Source organism: Zeugodacus cucurbitae, chromosome 4 (assembly GCF_028554725.1).
Source record: "Zeugodacus cucurbitae isolate PBARC_wt_2022May chromosome 4, idZeuCucr1.2, whole genome shotgun sequence".
NCBI lineage: Eukaryota > Metazoa > Arthropoda > Insecta > Diptera > Tephritidae > Zeugodacus > Zeugodacus cucurbitae.
Genome location: NC_071669.1, coordinates 52082445 through 52101383, shown reverse-complemented (window position 1 = coordinate 52101383; position 18939 = coordinate 52082445). Strand labels below are relative to the sequence as shown.

The following is an 18939-nucleotide window of genomic DNA, read 5'->3' as shown; positions in this document are numbered from 1 at the left end:
GTAGTAAATCGAAAAATATACCTGGCGAAAAAACAAAATTTTAATGAATTATTTGTTGAATATAAAGCATGCTAAATATAATTAAAATATAAATATCACTGCAGTAGAAAAAAGTCTTCACGATTGTGTGAGTACTTTTAAATTTAGTTTGATTTTGGACATACGAGATAAAATATTAGTTACAACTTGTACATATACGCGAATATAGCTATTTACCCAATAAATGTTGAGTTTAGTACATTATGTATCCACATTTTAAAACTAAACATAAAAAATACTCAACAATATCAATTATTATTTATAATTTCTTCCAATCCAATTTGTTTTTATCTCCATCTTTGCACTTCGTTTATTTGTTATTGTTTTGAGTTCCTCATTCGTTTTTTTTGTCATACATTCTGTACGACATTCATAATAAAAATATACAGAGAAAATATAAATATTCACCAACATAAAAAACTCTGTATACTTCCTTCAAACTGCTCCCCTTTTGCGCTTGCAAAGTAGATTCTTTTAGAATAGATACTTAAGTATTTGGGTAAAGAATAATGCAAATTTAAACTTTAATAAAAAAATAAACAAACAGTAAGTCTTCAAAGACGCAATTAATAAAATTTATTAAATAGTGATGTGAATACTTTAATCGATTTTTGTATGTTTTATCGAAGCATATAAAAGCAGTTTTTATTGAGCGATGATAATTAATTAAATAAATTTTGACATAGAACAATTTGTTGAAGATGTTAAAATAATTATTATTTCAACGCTTTCCTATATTTTACAATCAGTTTTTAGGCACCGTGAGCTATCCTATTTGACATGTTGAAAGTCGAATACACTCGGAGACATAGTATTTGTTATCACTAAAGCTTTAGATTGACATTTAGATAACATTAAGTACAAAACAAAAGAAAGAATATTCTATCTGTAAAAATTTAAATATTCCCATTTTATAATTAAGTGATTCCAATAGCACATTAATCCTATTTAAAATGGCATTAAATAGCAATATGGAAAAATTAAGCAATCAAATTGGTTATTTAATATTGCAAGATGATGGAGCTGTTATTAGTTCAGGTGGAGATTTAGAAAATGATGAAAGAAGTGCTAACATATTCATGGAACTTCTACACCTAGCAGAGAGGTTTGTATAAATTTCATATTTATGCTTTCCTATAAAGTAACTGAATGCTATAATCATAATATTTCACATAAACATTCTTGTTACATTCAAATTTGTGATTTATAAACACTTCTTTTGGCATTTATTGTACTCATTACAAATTATGCTATTTTACATTTATAGTGTTGATGATAACTTCATGCCCAACAACAGCTGTGAACGTATCTCAATTGTGTATGATGATCACAGTTACAACATTTCCATGAGCAATCATCGCATATATATTGTAAAGCTGAAAAATGTTACGCGTGGAGGTACAGTTTATGGTCTTGCGAGCAATGGTAGCAATGTGGTATTCTCAGAAAATGAGACATCTGCTGTCGCATCAATATTAACTTGAGACGCTACTACATCATGCTGTGTATTCTGTCACCGTAATCGAACTATGGGGCAATTGAATTCTTACCATGAGGAAGTACGTCGTTTTAATTGGAAAACGCCCTTCATTTATTTAATTATACTTTTTATTTGTCAAAAAATACATCATCTGTGAATTCTTTATCAAACACACGTCTGGCTTCTTGTGTTATATCCAGTAAAGTTGCTTTGCTGTTGTGTATTATCACGTAGCACCTCCGCCAATTCCAACAACGTTGTACAATCCAAAAATCATTTGTAGTTTTAATTTGTACTTCCTTTAATTCCGAGTACGAGTCTTGTGAAACTTTGTCTTCATCAAAGGGGGTGAGATCAGCTATAAGATTAGTGACATTAGCGGGAATGTATTGTGTCGTTTTGTTTGATCTACGATATTCTGTAGGAATGTTAGTCAGATGCTTTAGGCTTTGCTCATTGATGAATATATATTTGGGATTCACATTGTCGTCAGCCGAAGCCAAAGCAGAAAGCGATGAAGAAGTGTTTGCTTTACGAAGAACTTGTTTGTTACTAATATTTTCATCTATATCTTTTGCAATACTCGACAATTGGGGTTCCATATAGGTACGTAATTCTGCGTAAAACTCATTGCTTGGAGGACCATCCTCGACTATAAAGACAAGAGTTGAAATTTAAGGCGAATATTATAAAAGAAGAAACTTACCACTTTTAAGTATACATAATGTTGCTCTTAATACTCGAAATATTATTAGGTAATAACAATTGAGCTCGTTTCGTATCTTGAGATATATTTTAGGTAAATCATACGAGTGTTCTTCATTACTTGAACCAGTGACATAAACACCATTTTGAAATTTTTCTACTAGGGGACTTTCACTTTGAGAACTTCCTGTGGGTTGTTCACATTTTTCGAGAAATGACGTTAAAAGATACTGATGTAAACTGCACAATTCCATAGGATCGATTTGACCACCGCTGTAAGAAAAAAATCTCTTATATTTTTAAAATGAACCTAAATTTTGTTCAGAAAAATACACTGACCTTATTATCCGTTCATCAAAGAGTAAGACAGTCTCACGAATGACAGGAAACGTTGCACGAATCAAATTTATGAAATTATGTGCTCGAAGAAATAGCGCTTGCTCTAGAGGCAGATATTGTATAGAGTGCATAAAGCTGAGCACGTCTCCAACGGGAAATCGCATAGTTTTCAAATACTAAGGATATATTTTTGTACTTATACTAAACAATTTATAAATTCTACTTACATTGTTGAAAAATGTAGAAAGTCTTTGTTTTATTTGCTCACGCCCCTTATCTTCATCGATGTCTTCCGAATTCGATCGTAAAGTACCACAACTCAGTCGAAACATATTGTAACATTGACGCAGTACGGCCCTATATATTCGATCTTGTACCTCAACTCCACGATATTCTGGTACCTCAACCCCATCCTTGCTTTTAACTTCTTTCGGTACATTCAGAACCATTACAATCCAGTAGCCTTTTTCGGGTTGATAGAATAACTGCGTAGTTTTCTGTGTATGTACCGCCTTACAATCATCATCTCCAACGAAGGTGCTAAATAGCATATAAAGAATGAACATTAAACATCCATTTCATTGAAAGTAATACGCCATACCCAGTAAACTGTATAATAGCTTCGCTTAGACCAACATCCTTGATTTTCGTGTTCAGCTCAATATCTTCAGGATTATAGTAGAGTACTTTTTTGAATTCATCGCCTTCCTTTTTACAATAATTCGAATTGAAAACATAAAAACAACGCAAAGAAGTTTCGAACCGCTGTAGAAGTTTTGACATTTTTCAACTTTATACGCTAATTAATTTACGAAAATAGTTTATTCGGCTAATCTGTATGTTTAGCGACTGAAACAGCTGATGCTGTTTGTGTTTTGCCAGATGTGGGTGAAATATTGCGTACAAACGCGCCATCAATCGGAGAATAGTTCAATAATTAATCGATAATTTAAAATCGCAGCTAACCCTAGTGCTACCTACATATAACCTGCATCAATTAATATTTTGTTTTATAATGTATTTGTTTTGGTAATACTACTATAGAATAATACATATTACAAATTTTAATGCAGTGCAGAGGATAAAATAGCACTGATGCATATTGCATTATTAAACAAAGAGTTTTATTGTCAGATTGATTGTCGTTAATCGATAATTGACTGGATTAGTGAACATATCGTTTATCGATTGTGTGTCTATCGATAATTCAATTTGAACAACAAAATTCGACCCTAGTGTATGCGTGTCGACTGTGCACTGTCAACTCATTGACGTGACTTTTGTTTGGAATTCTTATTAATCAAAGTGATTTTGTCTTTTCCGAGCGCCACAATTAAATAATTTAAAATAAATACATTTTATAAGTGAATAATTACTATAAAATGGATAAAATACCAGAAAGCCCACGAGAGGATACAGCATCCAAAGTATCGGAGTTAAATATGATTCCTATATTGGTCGCTGCGGTGTTGGGATTCATTGTAATGGGTTAGTGTACCTGTACATGTATTGGTATTTCCTGAGTAAATATAAACTATTTTTAAATTCCATTGCAGCAATAATACTATTATTGCGTAGAAGGTCCTTTGGACGACGAGACTTCGTTTTGACCGGTTTGAGTGAGTCTGGGAAGAGTGCGATATTTATGCAAATGATGCACAAAAAATTTCCAGACACTTTCACTTCCATCATAGAAAACGTGGGCGAGTACAGCTCGGGTCGTATGTCTGGCCGCCTTGTTGATATACCTGGACATTATAGAGTGAGGGATAAGTGTTTTGATCAATACAAACGTACAGCTAAGGGTTTAATATTTGTAGTAGATTCGGTGACAGTACAAAAAGATGTCCGCGACGTGGCGGAGTAAGTATATATTGACTATAGTTATTGCAGAAAAAATTAACTAATTAATATTATTTATATAATAGTGCTTTATACAGCGTGCTTTCTGATCCTGCAATACAATCATGTCCTTTCTTAGTACTTTGCAATAAGCAAGATCTGAGCACAGCTAAGGGTGCTCAAGTTATAAAAAGTATATTGGAAAAAGAAATGTAAGTCAAGTCAATTCAAGTGAAAATGTTAAGTAATTATTTAAACCAATTTCTACGTTAGGAACATCGTACGAGTTACACGTAGCCGTAAATTGCAGTCAGTGGGAGAGGATAACATATCTAAACCAGTATTCTTGGGTAAAGAAGGCAAGGACTTTGAATTTTCGCAAATCAACCAAAATGTTCAATTCTTTGAATGCTCCGCAAAAGATAATCAATTGAATAATTTATCTGATTGGATTGATAGAATGTTGTGAAATAAGTGGAAAATAACGCAAATTTTGATATTATCGTATAATAAGAAAATTAACAACATTTTTCATAGCCATTGGTGGAAATGTTGGCGATACTACTGCCTGAACAGAAGCCCTATTGCATACATTATGGCATTAGTGGTGTTATATGAATTTGGTTGGGTTGCATTATGTGGTTAAACCCTTTTGGTAAAACTAATAATTTTTGTTTAAAATTTTCTTTATATCAAATTGAAAAAAAAAAATAAATTAGATAAATTTTGTAAACGTTGAAAGTTGCACACACACGTTAAGTTCCTTCAAATAGCGGTTATGCTTACTTCTAATTGCAGCGAAATGGAATTTTTAAAATAAAAAAACAATTTTGTATGTAAATAAATGCGATAAAAAACAGACAAAGTAGTAACATTTTAGTGTGAAAACCGGTCGAAAGATGTGTGCCTAAGTGCATGTATGTATGTATTATTGTAACTATAAAAGCACAGATGCTAGAAAATTTCACGCAGCCACCCAGAGAAAAGAAAAAAGTGAAATAAAAATTACCAAAAAAGAAAGTCGTTCAACAGGTAAGAAAAGCAAAATACTAAGTTACAGAGTATACAAAAAACAAAAACAAATTTTCGTGAACTAAAAGCTGTTCGAAGACATAACAATTGAAAACAGCTGCTAACAAGTTAGTAACCTTATGATGAGGAGTGAAATGGAGAGAGATTAATGATGTTAATAATCATATTATTACGACAGATTTTGAAGAGTGTGTATGTATGTATGTATGTACTTACAATAATGCAGCGCGTCTGCTCTCTTGAATTGCATGCCTAAAAGTATACTTTAAAAATTGGCGACTGGTAGGAATATAAATTGTAAATGATATATTCCCTGCAGTGGAATCAGGTGTAAATTATTTTATAACTAATATGTACCGCAAGCTCATCTAATTAGCCTTTTCGCCTTCAAATTCAAATAAGAGACTAAAAATTTTCACACGAGGTGTCAATTATCATATTTCGGACAGAAATATACCAGTGTCATAGGTCGAATTAGATACAGACTGTATTAATAATATTGTTGAAGACCTTCGTATTTTTATTGAAAATATATACAGATCGGTCAACAAAAACGATGAAACTCTTTATGAATAAACTTTTTTGATTTGCCGAGCCCAAATAGCCTTAGGAAATGCTGCTGAGATTAGAGTCCTTAGTGAACCAGGATATGTTCTAACTACATAGACACGGAGTAAACGGTGGCGTCCCCGATTTTTCATACGAAGGTCCCATAAGTACTTAGTCATATTTTCCGATGACGTCATCGTCACTAAAACAATGTAATGTCGGGTAGGATATACTCCAAAAACCGAGATTCCGGGATTCACAAGAGATTAACTATTTGGAGAAAGAAAATATGACTACAGGGCTCTTCGGAGTCCAATCCTTAGTTGCTCTGGCTCTTTGAGAATCACAGGGTCGCAACAAAATGTCTATATTGATTACTATTTAGAGGGCTTTCAGTTCGCTAATAATATCCCAATTCGGCGTAGAAAAAAGAGCGCTACCGCCATGACAATGCACCTGCTCATATCCCTATATTCGATGAGTTTCTGTGTCATTCACAGTATTCTTCGGATTTGCCTTCGTTCCATATAATTTTTTACAAATATCGGAAGTCACACGCCGGGTAGAAATTTTGAACTAAATGAGGCCCACAACGGAGTCTAACTTCGCTGACCTATATTTTTCGGACCGGAACGGATTCTTAATCGACAGTATTTTCTCAATAATTATTAATAAAAACAACAAATTAAAATGTTGATCCCGCACGGTCTCGTACTCGACAGCATTTTGGACCGTTACAATAATCACATTAGATAAGTTTATGTCGAAGACTAAAAATAATACGAAATTCTTGAGATGGAATTGCTTCGAATTGGTAACCTCCCTTAAGAAAAACAGTCAAAGGAGCAAGGAGAAAACCAAATATACATGTGAGTGTGTGTGTATGATGTTGACGAAAGCATAATTTGTAGGTGAAATTGTCATTGTCGAAACTTTTGAGGTCTCCACCGCGTAACTACGCAACACTTGCGCCTTATAATTGGGTGCCGCGTCAACAAGGTGTTAAGTGGCGCACCATTATGGCCAAGCTGCAATTACGCGGAAAACAAAAAAAAGCAAAAACAAAAAAAATGCAATATTAAATATAAACAAAACATAATCACGGCAATGTTCACAGGAGACCTTGTCGAGTTGGAGTTTGGGTGAAGATTCTGGTTTTGTTCACAATGTGACAATGAGGACACAAGTGTTGATCATGCTCATGAGGTGATAATTATTAACTACGCCACACTGCCAATCGATTTATTTATGAGCTGCTGCATGTTGCACCGTTATGCATTTTATGTATTCCCTTTATCGTACGGGTTAATTGATTGGTTCGCTAACTAGGTGATGAAGTGCCGCGCTTGATGGTCATAACGATGTGTTAAAACAAATTGCATATCTTGACAGAGCCATCGGTGCTCCGGCAAAGTATTAGTTGAATGGTTGCACCGCTTCCACTGTAGTGCAGTGCGCCGGCGTAGTGCCAGGCAAGCCATACGACAGCAAAGTTATCAAAGGTAGCGACGCATTGTCGTTTGGCAGGATACAATTTGTTGACACTTTAACTTTAACTTGAGTAACGGTAGCGGCGGCCACGGCATGATTTGCATTTATCGCACGAAAACTTATTAAAACATCAACGAGCTTCAATGTTTGTACGCGTTAATTTGCTGCACGCACCCGGGTACATGTATTTATGTATACTAGGGTGTACGACCTCCGGTGGTGTTAATTGCATACTGAATTTTGTTTCGTCAGGCGTGACTCAGAATATTTTAAAATTGAATATTGCTTCATAAGTAGAGACACTGCTTTTCATTTTCTGTTGTGTGACTTGATGTAATACATGATAAATAGACCAAAAGCGTGCGGAGCTCAATCCAGTAGAACACGGCAATTGCTTGGAATCCAAGGAAATCACTATTACGAACTCACACGAATACTACGTCTTGTCTATATGTCTTCCTCCAAATCCGTTCGAATTATCTGGAAATTTCCTTATCTGACTGGAAAAATAGACAGATAGATTTAAAAAAGAAACACAGCTCACAGATTTGAAAAAAACGGTAAAATAACTAATTTTCCTCAGTAAACCGATCTTTAATTCGAAGATTCCTTATAACCAGGAATTTCTTATTGATACTCGAAAATCTGGACAGATTGGCTTGTCATGAAAACTATAACTTATCGTTTATCTCATTCCTATTTCTTATTTCTTTTCATTGTTTCTATTTATAATTATAATGCTTCAGAATACTGTTGTAATAGCGGTGTTTAATCGTATTTTAATTCGGGGTTGCTCCGGTTACACAGATCACTTGTACATTTTTTCTCCGACATTCTCGAGCCTCTGACGATAAAAAATCTAAATTATTGTCACCACAAAATATTTCAAAATTTGAAAAAATATTTTTTTTTTTCAATAACATGACCCTATTACACAACCTTATTACACCCTAATACATATCCTTATGTATATAGGTATGTATAAGAATATGCATAATATGCAATAGTGATCGACACATCATTATCACATTTGTCTTGCCTGTCTTACATTGAAAGGAAAAGTCAACTGGTTATTATCACTCACCTCTGCTGCACTTTCTAAAATTGAAAAAACGGAAAAAAACTGAATGAAAATAATAATAAAAGTTATTTAAGGGCACAAATTAATGTATTCCTTTAGGCGAGTGAGATATATATGTATATACTACACTCCTGGCCTGATAACCGAAAGTTCACATCAATTTTCTCAGATACAGCTGGTGGGGTCTACGCCAAAGTCTTGTCTGATTTTGTGAGGTCTTTTACGAATTGTATGAGAAGATAAGGAGTTGCTCTATATACATACATATATTTTAACTAGCGAACGCAAAAAATTGCTAGTGGTTCCACGAAGTCGGCTGTGGTTGTTTGGATATGTTCGAATTCTGACTAGCATGATGGAAGTGTTATTTGCTTTATATATATATTGTGCCCTTTGACTCCGTGACTCCTCCATTTATTTCGATCTGGTTCTAACTTTTTGATTCTACTTAAACTTTTTTGAACTTTCTTTTAATTCGATGTTCAAATTTCTCACCAGGTTAGATCGGGTCGGTCTCTCCTCCGGTTATCTTGTGGATTCCAGTCTATTGAGTTCCGGGTGATTGTATCTTAGAACTTGCCTTAGCCACCCCAATTTTGTTTTGAAACTTTCGGCCCACAGTGTAGTCTGTGCGTGACTATAAGCCCATGTTGGAGACGGGCCAGAAAATGGGACAAATGCTACGAAGGCATCGGTTTGTAAAAACTTGCAGTTTTTGGATGTCTGCGAGGTTACCTGTTTCGAAACCGTATAGAAAGAAGGGTTGACTTAATATTGGATTTTTTTTGGTACGTCGCGTAATGATTGATGAGCTCCAGACCACATTGAGAGCCTTTTTAACACGGTTTGTTATGTCTTTTTTTTGGTTCTCCGTTTGAAGATGCCCAAAAGTGATTCTTGTTTTTGGAAGGAAAACCGCGCGGTGTAATGCGCTTAGATGCTGTTTGACATAAACATATTTTAGATATTCTGGTACTCTCTAAAGACAAAAGAACAGTTGAAATGCTATAGTTCACCCGAAGTGGGTTTTTTTTTAATCCGCTAAACCTAACCTACTCCCAACTCAAGACGCTCCCACGGCACCACCAGATTAAGTATTACTTCGTGGGAGTGACAAGACATTCTTAAGTCTCCTCTATGTCACGGACTGACTGACGCCTAACCTGTTGTACCTGTCTCAGTTCTATATTAATTGAGGCTGTCGCTTCGCTAACAGCTTTCCACTTATTAGAGGACTGACACATACATAAGTGCAGTCAAGTTTTTCACCGAAAAACTACCATCAACTGCAGTTTCCAACCTGTCCCTTACGTTCAAAAATCGAGGGCAGTGAAAAAATACGTGTTCAGAGTCTTCTATGGACTCCGTACACACCGGACAATACGGACTATCGTCGTGATGGAATTTATGGAGATAGCTTCTAAAGCACCCATGTCCCGACGAGGGTGGAGAATGTTCCATCCGCCGGAAAAGTGATGATCACCGTTTTCTGGACCTCACATCAAATATCAGGAGATGGACTAGATGGATAGATTAAACTACTTATGGCTAAATAATTGTTATTTGACAAACATTTAGACGAGTAGTGCTAGCAACATGGAAGCTAGACAATGAAACAGGATTAAAAATTTACACCAACTTATCTTATTCGGATTTGTCTGTTCGTGACTTTTTCTTGTAACCATAACAGAAATATCTGCTCCGAGTCGATTAGGGATTAATACTCTCCAATACTGCAAAATCTTCTAACGCCAATGAAGTTCTGCTATTAACGCTAAACTAGGTGTTGTTGGAAACTAAAGTTTAAAAGTATTATTAATTTTTTTAATGAAATAAAAGCAATTACGACTGGCCGACTGACTAGGAATTGCTGTTCGTTAAGTGATTGAGGTCGCCACACCAGCGCAATGGCGTCAGATTACCATGTGGTCCATGCCAAGTTGTCCTTTATCGCCATTAAGTTTTGATTACAAGAATCTGATACAAAAGTACCGTATTTAACTGTCTGCATACATATATGCATTGAGTTTAAGTAACTATATATATGCACGCCTTCAGTTAAGTAGCTGTACCCCACATGTGATTGAGTGTATTCGAAAGAAAATTGTACCAAGTCAACTGGAAAATTAAAAAAACTCCAACGTTTTTCGGCCTTATACCCCTGGTTAGCGATGAAATTCAATACACAAAATAAAAAATACAAAATCTCCAAGCGCCCCCCATAAGCGCAATCGCTTAGCGTCGATTAAATGATTTTAGACCTCATGTCGTGCTAAACTGTAAATATGTTTTGCCATTTTTTTAACGTATCAAATTTGCTTTACTTGCTTATATATATATATGTATAGTTCTTGGTATATATCTACATATAACCGCAGGTACATCATTGTTCAGTGCGCAGTCGAGCGTATTTCATCCGATTGCTACCGTTTTACAGTTTCCGCTTGGTTAACGCATGCCAGACGAGATGACATATGGGTTCGACAGGACAACGGCCGGTTAAATTAACGGGTCAAATGCGTCGAAAAAAAGAGAACCTTTAAAAAAATGGCAGATTTCTTTTCATATAGCACGTGCTAAAGCGCGCATGCGCCAACAGCTGACAGAGACATTGAATTTTTTTCGTTGTGTCTGCATGAAAGTTGTCTGGATAGAAATGCCTATACATATTTACAAAGGTTTATATAGTACATGTAAAGTCGCTCCTCTGAATCTTAGATCTGGATTATAAGGCAAAATTTTTAAAAGTGTTTGATTAGAAAGGCTTTGGCATAGGAATTATCTTTTGGTCTCGATGTCCAATTGATCCTAAACGTTTATCGATTGCTTAACCATGTGAGCCGAGCCTCAGTAAAATACTGTCGGCTGACTGTTATGTTTTAGAACGACCATGCGCCAACCATTTCGCACACTACAGATTGAACGCAGACGTGTAATACTACATCCATGCTTAAACTATTGTCACAAATCGCCGCAAACGTTAGTTCTTATTGCTTTCGATCTGTGCCAGATTGTCCTTTGAATGCCGGAAACGTTTTATATTTTCGATATTTTTGTACTCTAAGGAACTACAAGATAAGTTGTTAAAATTATTTTCAGCTGTTAGTAGTGTTTGTTTGAAGCTATGTTCGGAACTCGATTTTAATATTTTCAAATTATATCCAAAACTGTTTTTATTAGATTCTAGTCCATGATGGAATTTCGAGAATCCTGATTCTACAATTGCTAGTGGCTTCAATGAAGTTTTTCCATGTCAAAAGTTTTCTCGTTAGTAAATGCTGATGACTCCGTTCTAACTGATAGATAGATATTTATATATGTACTTTCGAACTAACCAGAGGAATAATTCGGATGAATACCTGACATAGGATTTATATGCTTTATGGATTTACCTTTTGTGAATATATATTCCATTTTGGATTATGTATTGGTTATATACCAAAGCAGGAATGGATGCAAATGATTCTGAGAAGTAACTCCGGAATGCTTTATATAGTACTCAGAGGAAAAGCAGAGTAAGGAAAGGCTAAGTTCGGATGTAATCGAACATTTGATGACATTTTATTAAGATAATACAATTTGACCCATATATTATATTATATTTAAATAGTATATAAGGACTGAGATAATTTATGACGCTAATTTTCACCGCCAAAGTAAAAAAATATCCAAAACTATACGCTCATTTCTCAGATATCTCACATATTAACCGATATATGCGGAATAAAGCCCACCGAATTTTTAAAATACCTATAGGGGAAGTTATGACACGATTTTAACCATTTTGGTACAGAGACACACTGTTAGAATTCCCCCTGAATTAAATTAAGATATCTGAGAGATTTACCGATATTTTCGGTGAAAAATTATCCTAACGCACTGAGTTTTTCATTTTCGATATGCGGGGTCGTGAAAATTGTAGTCCATTTTCGGCAATTTTTCCACAAGGGATGTCACAGCGCAAATAAAGTATTTTTGTAAAGATTTAGTCTGCCATCATCACTGGTTCCTAATGTATGTATTATAAAGTGAAGGAATCAGATTGAATTAAAAATTGAGTTATGTGGGAAGTAGGCGTGGTTGTGAATCGATTTTGTCCATATTGCATCCATGTCATCATGGACTAAGAAATTATCACGTTCCGAATTTCATTAAAATCGGTCTAATAGTTTCTGAGATATGGTTTTTGACCCATAAGTGGCGATGTCATGCCCATTTTCCATTTTTTAAACAAATCTGAGTGGCATCTTTCTTCCGTCATTTCTTCTGTAATTTTATTTTTCTGATGCTTTTCGTTAGTAAGTTAACACATTTTTAGTAATTTTCAACATAACCTTTGTATGGAAGGTGGGCGTGGTTATTATGCGATTTCAACTATTTCCATGTTGTGTGATGGGGTACGTAAGAGAAACGACTGCAGAAAGTTTGATTTATATAGCTTTGTTGGTTTGAGAGATATATACAAAAAACCTATTTGGAGGTGGGGCACGCCCACTTTCCAAAAAAATTAACATTCGCTTTAAATTACCTTTTTTTAGATGTCAATCCCATACAAGGGATCCTATCAAAGGTTTCGAGAGTATTTTCCATATATTGTATGTATAATAATATATAAAATAATAAAATATAACAGGTTAATGCATATATCCGAAAGCAACACTTCTTTCAAATATTTGGGTAACATTGTATTATAAGATGAATAAACTGCTACATTGTTTGGTGAAGTTTGTGTCTTAAGTCTTTTGTTTCTCACTGCCAATACTTCATGCTATGGCAATAAATTAGAAAGTCGCTACAAATCTATGAGCGCTGCTAATTTGTTTGCATTATGCCGAATTAGTTGTTGTAGAAAATAAAAATTCAAAATTCTGTTCAGTACCGGACGATAGTCTCCTGTCGGTTGGTCGACTGAAGCGACAAAGCATGGAACAACATAGCACACCACTGTGGAAACCACATAAGAACATACCATCTACACACATAAATTTAAAGCTCTGTAGCACGGCAATGTGTTCCACTGATTCTCTATCGACGTCGGCTTAGCGAGAACACCAGTATATAGAAGAATTTATGTATTGACAACTGTTCATGCCGCAGTAATATGACACTAATTAAGTTTGCGGTTGGAATTAGTTGGCGCTTTCAGTGAGACAGCAACCGCGTCGCCGTCTGTCACAAGTGCTTTGCTTTGTTAGATGCTTTGAAGTATGTTTGTCTATATACTCTAAGTATGCATGTATGTATTAGTGATTAGATTTGTGCCTTGATCTTTGCCGCATTTACGGTTTACTTAGTATCTAACGTTACTCTTGCTGATCCTTTTGGTCACTAGATTTATTTTTATTTTTATAAATTTTTTATGATATGCTGATTGGTGGTCGCCAAAGTGCTTTGAATGCGTGGTGGTCAGGTAAAATCGAAAGCAAAAAGAATGATGGTAACGGCTTCAATTCTTTGTTGAAAACACATCTGCATGCTCAATATGTTCCAATATAACACACGTCACAGTCCGAAGAATTGAAGTCGATTAAGGTAAAATACCAAATGTTTAGGCTAATTTGATCATAATGGTCGCTGGCAACGCTCTTTTGTCTCTTTGGAAATGAAAAACAAAAGACTTAAGGCACGAACTTACTTATGACTTTATTTTATTCTTATTCTGTCCTCAAGATATGTACATATATATGTATGCATGTGCAGTGGAACTTTTCTATTATGTTTTATTTATTTACTTCGAAAAAATTTTTATGGTCATACGATAAAAGATTTTTTCTGTAATTTTGTTTGTTGTATTTTGCTACTGTTTGCCTCTTGACGTCTGTATCCCATGCCTTGTGTTAGATGATTTATGAAATACATAACGGTAATACTATATTCTTTTTCGGCCCCGTACGATGTAGAAGGACTCTTTTAAAATTCTGCCTCGATAGTATAATTTGAAATTTTGTATTCGATTTTTTTGTCGAAAAGTTCGATTTATGGCAGGAAATTTGTATGAAAGTTGCCTTCTATTGCCACTTCAAGAGTTCGAGTTATGGAGAACTTCGAGTTATAGAAATTCGAGTTAGGGAAATTCCACTGTATATGCAGGTTTAAATAAAGGCACTAACAAACTAACATTTTTATACTCTCGCAACAAGGTTGCTAGCAACAAAGTTGCTAGAGAGTATTATAGTTTTGTTCACATAACGGTTGTTTGTAACACCCAAAACTAAACGAGTTAGATATAGGGTTATATATACCAAAGTGATCAGGGTGAAGAGTGGAGGTCAAATCCGAATGTCCGTCCGTCCGTCCATCTGTGCAAGCTGTAACTTGAGTAAATATTAAGATATCTTGATGAAACTTGGCACATTTATTTCCTGACACCATAGGAAGGTTTCGAAAATGAGCAAAATCGGACCACTGCCACGCCCACAAAATGGCGATAACCAAAAACACATAAAGTGCCATAACTAAAGCTATGGAAATAAAATTTGGTATGAAGGATCGCACTATGAAGGGGCATATTTGGATGTAATTTTTTTGTGGAAAAGGGCGTGGGCCCGCCCCCAAATAGGTTTTTTGTATATATCTCGGAAACCAATAGAGCTATATAAACCAAACTTTCTGCAGTCGTTTTTTTAGCCACTTCTTAATAAAGTCCAAAAATGAAAGAAATCGGATAATAACCACGCCCACCTCCCATACAAAGGTTAGGTTGAAAATTACTAAAAGTGGGTTAACTCACTAACGGAAAACGTCAGAAACACTAAATTTCACATAAGAAATGGCAGATTGAAGCTGCACTCAGATTTTTTTACAAAATGGAAAATGGGCGTGGCGTCGCCCACTTATGGGTCAAAAACCATATCTCATGAACTACTCGACCGATTTCAATGAAACTTGGTTTGTAATAGTTTCCTTACATCCCAATGATATGTTGTGAAAATAGGTCAAATCGCTTCACAACCACGCCTACTTCCTATATACCAGAACTTTGAAGACGATCTGAATCATTTACTTTACAATATATAAAGTAAGCACTAGTGAAGATATCGATGCAGAACTTTGCACAAATGCTATGTTTATAGTGTGGCATCCCCTTTCTAAAAATCGCCGAAATAGTTTTTAAGGTTTATATCCAATATGAGGACCTCTGTGCTTCTAACCTAATATTAGGGTTTCCGACTTTCAATGGACTTTCTACCATATATATGACGAATATGTGGGTCAAATTGTCTATTATATAATATTAAATACATAAATTGCGAAAGTATATAATATTCGGTCACAACCGAACTTAGCCCTTCCTTACTTGTTTTAATAAATATCATTACAATCTCATTATTATTGTTATTAGTCATAAGAAAACTGTCTAGACAAAATCAGGCAACGATGCAAACGCCTGCCACACGCATACCATATACGGGTATATATATATCTGAATGATTCGAGACAGCTGTATGCGGGTAAATGGCGCGAATCATTTTTTTACCATAAAAAGTCAAGTGTATTTTGTTGTTTGAAGTAATTATACAATATATACGAATATAAATATAAATATGAATATAAGAATGTGCAGAATAATTTGTGATGCAGTTGTGATTTCTCAGCCAGTCTTTACTTAAATACTCTTAAGTGTTAATTTCCGCAAAAATATGTTAATTTGTTTAAAAATTCCAGTTGTACGCCTACAAAAAGTTCGCACAGTCGAGCAGATGAGAATGGCATGCAACATATACCATACATGATATTTTTTATAATATGCCGCAATGCTTAAATTTTTAAACTTTCTTCTAAGAATGGTTGAAAGCATTTTCGTAGAAGCCATATAACAAATAAAATGAATTTTGACAATTCTGTCTTTCAAATGCTTTATTTGAAGAATAAGCTGAGTTGTTCAGAGTTTTCAAACCATCTTCTTCTTTTCTAATGTTTGTCTACGCTGTTCTTGGTTAAGAATAATAAGGCTCAAGGTTGGCAGCCTTGGCAAGATCTAATAAGACTATGTAGATTTAACGATATGGGCGAGTGACTCAGGAATGCATTTTTACGCTCCGTTAATTATTACGCCTGCACGCGTAAATGCCTAGATTGGTGAATACAGCAGTTATATATAATACATACATACATATATACTTATGTGCCTACGAATACTTATTTACGAGCTTTGAGCTTGTGGTTTAAGCATTTCGTAATATTGGCGGTAGTGGCTCTTTGATTTACGCGCACTTTTGTGGCGAAATATGACTTGACCATTACCACAAACACTTGCACAGCTTACTCATAAATCGATATTTACACGTATGTATGTACTCCTTCTTCGACAGCGACGAAAACCGCATATGCCTGCCATTGCCGACACAATCGCTTCGATTCGACTTGGTGGGATTCCTTGAAATTTCGCAATATTTTGCTAATTACAAATGCAAAAAGAGAAAAGGCAACAACAACAAATATTCACATGTAGCATCCACTGCTTATGTAGGCAAAGACACTTAAGACACTTGAGGCAGCAGTTCAACTTTCTCTATCCCACCGCTCAATACGGTATTAACTTGGTCGGAAAACTGCAGCTTTGGTTTGGATATCGGGGTCTTGAATAATTGCTTAGGTGGTTTCGTCTTCAAGAATGAATGTGATGGATTCATCCACTTGTTGTAGTTGGTATGATTAAGATTTGATTGTGCACGACGGTCTTTCAATATTAATCTGGAATACGCAGTCATAACTTCGAAGTCGTAGATAATTTCGTATACCTGGGAACCAGTATCAACAACACCAACAATGTCAGCCTCGAAATCCAGCACAGAATCACTCTTGCCAACAGGTGCTACTTTGGACTGAGTAGGCAAATGAAAAGTAAAGTCCTCTCTCGGCGAACCAAAATCAAACTCTACAAGTCGCTTATCATTCCCGTCCTGCTTTATAGTGCAGAAGCTTGGACGATGTCAACATCAGATGAGACGGCACTAGGAGTTTTCGAGAGGAAAATTTTGCGATTTATTATCCTCATTTATTGCGAAGATTTATGGTCCTCAGAACATTGCAACGGCGAATACCGCAGACGATGGAACAATGAGCTGTACGAGCTATACGACGACATTGACATAGTTCAGCGAATAAAAAGACAGCGGCTACGCTGGCTAGGCCATGTTGTCCGAATGGACGAAAACACTCCAGCTCTGAAAGCGTTCGATGCAGTACCCGCCGGAGGAAGCCGAGGAAGGGGAAGGCCTCCACTCCGTTGGAGGGACCAGGTGGAGAGCGACCTGGTTACACTTGGGATCTCCAACTGGCGCCGAACTGCGAAGGAAAGAGACGAGTGGCGCGCTTTCATCGATTCGTCTATAACCGGCTAAACGGTTCAACGCCAATCACATACATACATACGCAGGTATTCCGGGAATCACGTCCCACTAAGAGCATGATCCCCTAATGGATCAATGAAAATAATGTCACAACAACGACCTTTGGAACCAATGTAAGTGCCCATTGATCCGAAATTCAACAGTTTTCAACAACTTTAGAGACATCCACCATAGTTCATAACTCTAGAAAGCATACACAGCATCCCACATTCATCTCTATTAACTTTTGTTTTTGGCAAGCTTGTATGCATATCCGTCTTACGTATAATTATATAAACACACGCCTTCATACTATTGTTGTCGCATATTATGCCCCTTAAATTGCTACCTTCGAAATTATCATATCGCATCCGTTAATTACTCGACCGTGTGGTCGCCGACACCGAAATTTGCAGGCACCAGGCACCAACTCACTCACAGTTGATTCATGGATTGTGATGAGCAATGGCTTGCTGCGTCGACCACGGTGGTCGACAGTCGGTGGTCGCCGCCAGTGTGTACTCATGTCGCTGGCATACGAGTACATATATATATATGTATATGACTGACTTTATGTACAACCGACCCGACAATGCCGAAAAAGCAAAGAACCTTTTGCAACAATGCTTGCCGCACAATTCCCAGGCAAGCTGCGGTTCAGCGCAAATTTGCGGCTACAAAAATTGAGTAATTTGAAATTCAATCAGTAGCCGCGGATCGCCGCCATATACATACATATGTGAAAATATTTACATACATCGGTGCATATGTGCGTTTCATACACCCAGCTTTGGCGTTTTGGCGCTGGCTTGCGAATTAGTGGCTAAAGGGAATAAGTGAATGTGGATGTGCCGGCAAGTTCGTGTGCCTGTACACTAGGTATGGTGCAAACTGACCGCCACCGGCCAACGGTCGGTCTAAACGGCAAAGAGGCGTGGACCCCCACCGTAGAGCAAGCAACACAGTGCCGCCGGAAGTTCATCGCATGCAAACGTGTACTCGTGCTATGTAGACATATAATCGGCGTGCAGGTGGGGAGTTAGCCCGTT

At 36.1% G+C, this 18939-nt stretch overlaps 3 protein-coding genes across 3 annotated transcripts; 2 read left to right on the top strand and 1 right to left on the bottom strand.

Moving 5' to 3' along the window:
• Positions 1 to 704: 704 nt before the first annotated feature.
• On the top strand, positions 705 to 1693 carry LOC105210386 (ragulator complex protein LAMTOR4 homolog). The gene is made up of 2 exons (XM_011181299.3): positions 705 to 1144; positions 1307 to 1693. The coding sequence occupies exons 1-2, from the start codon at positions 993 to 995 to the stop codon at positions 1521 to 1523; spliced, it is 369 nt and encodes a 122-aa protein (XP_011179601.1). The 5' UTR covers positions 705 to 992; the 3' UTR covers positions 1524 to 1693.
• LOC105210385 (vacuolar fusion protein CCZ1 homolog) lies at positions 1630 to 3454 on the bottom strand. Its single transcript, XM_011181298.3, has 5 exons — positions 3165 to 3454; positions 2791 to 3103; positions 2564 to 2739; positions 2226 to 2497; positions 1630 to 2171 (listed from the first exon to the last, which is right to left on the bottom strand). Exons 1-5 carry the CDS (start codon positions 3344 to 3346, stop codon positions 1648 to 1650), a joined length of 1467 nt encoding a protein of 488 aa, XP_011179600.1. The 5' UTR covers positions 3347 to 3454; the 3' UTR covers positions 1630 to 1647.
• Positions 3455 to 3797: 343 nt separating this feature from the next.
• LOC105210393 (signal recognition particle receptor subunit beta) lies at positions 3798 to 5269 on the top strand. Its single transcript, XM_011181312.3, has 4 exons — positions 3798 to 4051; positions 4120 to 4426; positions 4492 to 4617; positions 4679 to 5269. Exons 1-4 carry the CDS (start codon positions 3946 to 3948, stop codon positions 4872 to 4874), a joined length of 735 nt encoding a protein of 244 aa, XP_011179614.1. The 5' UTR covers positions 3798 to 3945; the 3' UTR covers positions 4875 to 5269.
• The last annotated feature ends 13670 nt before the right edge of the window (positions 5270 to 18939 follow it).

Coding starts and splice junctions, on each gene's coding strand:
- LOC105210386 (XM_011181299.3), top strand. CDS start 993: ATGGCATTAAATAGCAATATGGAAAAATTAAGCAATCAAATTGGTTAT. Junction 1,145..1,306: donor CTTCTACACCTAGCAGAGAG/GTTTGTATAAAT, acceptor TTACATTTATAG/TGTTGATGATAACTTCATGC.
- LOC105210385 (XM_011181298.3), bottom strand. CDS start 3,346: ATGTCAAAACTTCTACAGCGGTTCGAAACTTCTTTGCGTTGTTTTTAT. Junction 3,104..3,164: donor GCTATTATACAGTTTACTGG/GTATGGCGTATT, acceptor TATGCTATTTAG/CACCTTCGTTGGAGATGATG. Junction 2,172..2,225: donor ATTATGTATACTTAAAAGTG/GTAAGTTTCTTC, acceptor TTGTCTTTATAG/TCGAGGATGGTCCTCCAAGC.
- LOC105210393 (XM_011181312.3), top strand. CDS start 3,946: ATGGATAAAATACCAGAAAGCCCACGAGAGGATACAGCATCCAAAGTA. Junction 4,052..4,119: donor GTTGGGATTCATTGTAATGG/GTTAGTGTACCT, acceptor ATTCCATTGCAG/CAATAATACTATTATTGCGT. Junction 4,618..4,678: donor AGTATATTGGAAAAAGAAAT/GTAAGTCAAGTC, acceptor TTTCTACGTTAG/GAACATCGTACGAGTTACAC.